Source organism: Rhincodon typus, chromosome 26 (assembly GCF_021869965.1).
Source record: "Rhincodon typus isolate 14 chromosome 26, sRhiTyp1.1, whole genome shotgun sequence".
In the NCBI taxonomy this organism is placed as follows: domain Eukaryota; kingdom Metazoa; phylum Chordata; class Chondrichthyes; order Orectolobiformes; family Rhincodontidae; genus Rhincodon; species Rhincodon typus.
The window spans coordinates 30,860,421-30,863,462 of record NC_063357.1 but is presented as its reverse complement, the minus strand read 5'-3'; the positions used below and the strand labels follow the sequence as shown (position 1 = coordinate 30,863,462).

The window sequence follows — 3,042 nt, the reverse complement described above, 5'->3', positions numbered from 1 at the left end:
CTGCTGTGTTCATCCAGCTCTACACCTTGTTAGCTCAGATTCTTCAGCATTTGCAGTTCCTGCTATCCCAGAACTTCACCATGGCCAGGTCCTCTCAGTGGTGAGTTGCCTTCTTGAACTGCTGCAGTCCATATGCTTTAGACTGACCCATAATGCCCATAGGAAAGGAATTCTGGGATTTTGACCAAATGACGCTGAAGGAATGGTGAAGTATATCCAAATCAGGATGGTAAGTGGCTTGGAGAGCAACTTTCAGGTGATGGTGTTCCCCCATGTACTAGCTACTCTGGTCTCTCTAGGTGGAACTGGTTGTTGGTTTGGAAGGAGCTGTCTCAGGTACCTTAGTGAATTTCTGCAGTGCGTTTTGTAGATGGTGTACACTGCTACTAATGTGCATCAGTGGTGATGGGTGGGAGGGATTATTTGTGGATGTGGTGTCAATCAAGCGGGCTGCTTTGTCTTGGATGGTGTCAAGCTTCGACTGTTGTTGGAACTGCACTCATCCAGGCAAGTGGGGAATATTCCATCACACTCCTGACTTGTGCCTTGTAGATGGCGGACAGGCTTTGGAGAGTCACGAGCTAAGTTATTTGCTGCAGGATTCCTAACCTTTGACCTGGTCTTGTAATCACAGTATTTAATATGGGTTGTGCAGTTTCTGGTGTGCTAACGAAGGTGGTACCTTTTGGCTGGTAGTAGATTTCAGCTTTTCAATTTTGTTTTAGGCTCATTTCAGGAATAAGGAGTGAGAGGACAGGGAATATTTAAAATTTATGATTGTAACTGACTTCCAGTTCACAACCTCAGCAGCCTAATACACTACCATTGATGCCTGATTGGAAAGAGGGGCTCTCTGCCCAATGCCACTTGGTCACTTTACTGCCTGGCAATCTCTACTTGGCTATGCACCACTAATCATAGCTGTGTTGAGATAGCGATGGAGGAGGTAAGTAAATCAAACACCTGCATTTCTAACTCTTTACTCCATCTGGAAATCATAAAATCCAGCCTATTAACAGTCCCTTCAATACCATGATTCAGATGTGAGCGTAGACAGTGAGCATCAACTGAGACCCCTTCCGTACAATCACACATTTTTGTAGCAAGCGTCACTGGCAGTGATTAGATGCAGGGAGAAAGCTGATTTCAAGAGATGAGAGGCAGTTGGAGCATCCTCCCTATAAACAGTAACTGACCACAAAGCAGAGAATGAACCTCGGCTTCCTGGCTTTTATGGCTTGGTGCTTTTACCCGTTAAACTGTTGTTGTGAAGAAAGTTGAAGTTTGAATCGGTGCCCAGACGTTTGACTTGGCTGTGACTTTTAGCTGATTTAACAAAGCAAGCAACAAAGCAATGTGCAAACAAAATAAAACTAGTGGAAAGACTGGACGAAATGAGTGGAAAAACTTGGACCAAACGATAATAATTGATTCACAGAAAACTCAGCAGAGTCAACTGTCTCACCCTTGGTCAGAAACATTTGGCATCCAGCCACGTGTATCTAGAAACAGAAACATAAACAGAATGCTGGTCTGGCAGTTTTTGTGGAGAGAAAGCAGAATTAAGGTTTTGGGTCCAGTGTCCCTTCTTTAGAACAGTTAAAACAGAATGCTGGTGTGGCAGTTTTTGTGGAGAGAAATCAGAATTAACTTTTTGGGTCCAATGACCCTTCTTTCAAACAGTTTTCAAGGAACTACATCCGAAACATTAATTCTGTTTCTCTCTCCACAGATGATGCCAGGCCTGCTCAGTTTCTCTGGGAATTTCTGCTTTTGTTGCAGGTTCCCAGCATGAGAAGTCGTTTTATTTTAGCATCCGGAAACATCATCTTTGACAAACAAATATATCTCATAACTGAGATAACAAGGTGTAGAGCTGGATGAACACAGCAGGCCAAGCAGCATCATAGGAGCAGGAAGGCTGACGTTTCAGGCCTAGATTTCTGATGAAGGGTCTAGGCCCGAAACGTCAGCCTTCCTGCTCGGCCTGCTGTGTTCATCCAGCTCTACACCTTGTTATCTCAGATTCTCCAGCATCTGCAGTTCCTACTATCTCTATCTCATAACTGATTTTTTTTTGAAGGGCTTTGGGGCTGGAAACTTCAAATCATTGTTTGAAGCGATTGAATACGATCAGGATGCAAGAGGAAACCTCACTGTTTACACGGCCAACAGGAACGAACAGCGATATTACTGAAATAACAGGCCAGCAAATCACAGAATTTGATAAGAAGTTCTATATCTGCATCCTCTGTAGTGAAGAACTCTTTGTGTTCGTTAGCCTTTCCTTCATCCTACAGACTCTAGAATGTGGTTTTTAATTCATTGTTCTTGTACCCATATCCACAATCAGACAAAATCAAAATAGTGCAAGAATTCACTATCAGACAATGGCTGAATTTAATGCATGAAATCACTGTATTTAATAAACGTGGCCACCTACCTGATTCACTGGTGATCATTATTTTTGTCACTTTCACAAAAGGGATCAATTCTCAGGATCAGGAGAATCCAACTGTTTCCCCCCCGAAACAGTTAGAGAGGAATCAAGGCACTTCAATGATTTGAATGTACTAGAATGACCCTCTGGTCTGTCTAACCTGTCTAATGTAATTGTGATACTTTGTATTCACAACGTACCCATTGTACTTTACCCAATAACTTACAGTTTCTTGCACGAGTGTAGAAATCACGACAAATCCAGTCATTAGTGTTGGGGGCAGGGAAGGTAATCTTTCTCTCTGACTGATCTTGGAGATCACACTGGTGCTGATAGTTCTGCCTCCGACAGGGGGTAATGCCCCTCCGCCCGACCCCCCACTCTCAGAAGCTAGTTCTTCTTGAAGTTTAACAAACTGGTGTTTGCCACCTAAGATACCAGCCCATGCCAAAAGTAACTCTTCATTGAGAAAAGAATCAGCTTCTGACATCGAACAATTTAAAATAATGATCCTTTGTCTTTCCTTACAAGTTGGTCTCTCCTTATCTGACTTGAATCCAGTTCCATCTGCAGCCTCTTCCCATACCTCACTCCCTGGGAAA

The 3,042-nt window shown here is 43.2% G+C and overlaps 1 protein-coding gene across 1 annotated transcript in view; it reads left to right on the top strand.

Moving 5' to 3' along the window:
- The window catches only part of hpda (4-hydroxyphenylpyruvate dioxygenase a), a 31,964-nt gene extending 29,517 nt beyond the window's left edge, over positions 1 to 2,447 (top strand). The window contains exon 12 of the mRNA XM_048612378.1: positions 2,003 to 2,447. Within this exon, the coding sequence (XP_048468335.1) occupies positions 2,003 to 2,197 (195 nt within the window). The 3' untranslated portion in view covers positions 2,198 to 2,447. The remainder of the gene's footprint in view (positions 1 to 2,002) is intronic.
- Positions 2,448 to 3,042: the final 595 nt, after the last annotated feature.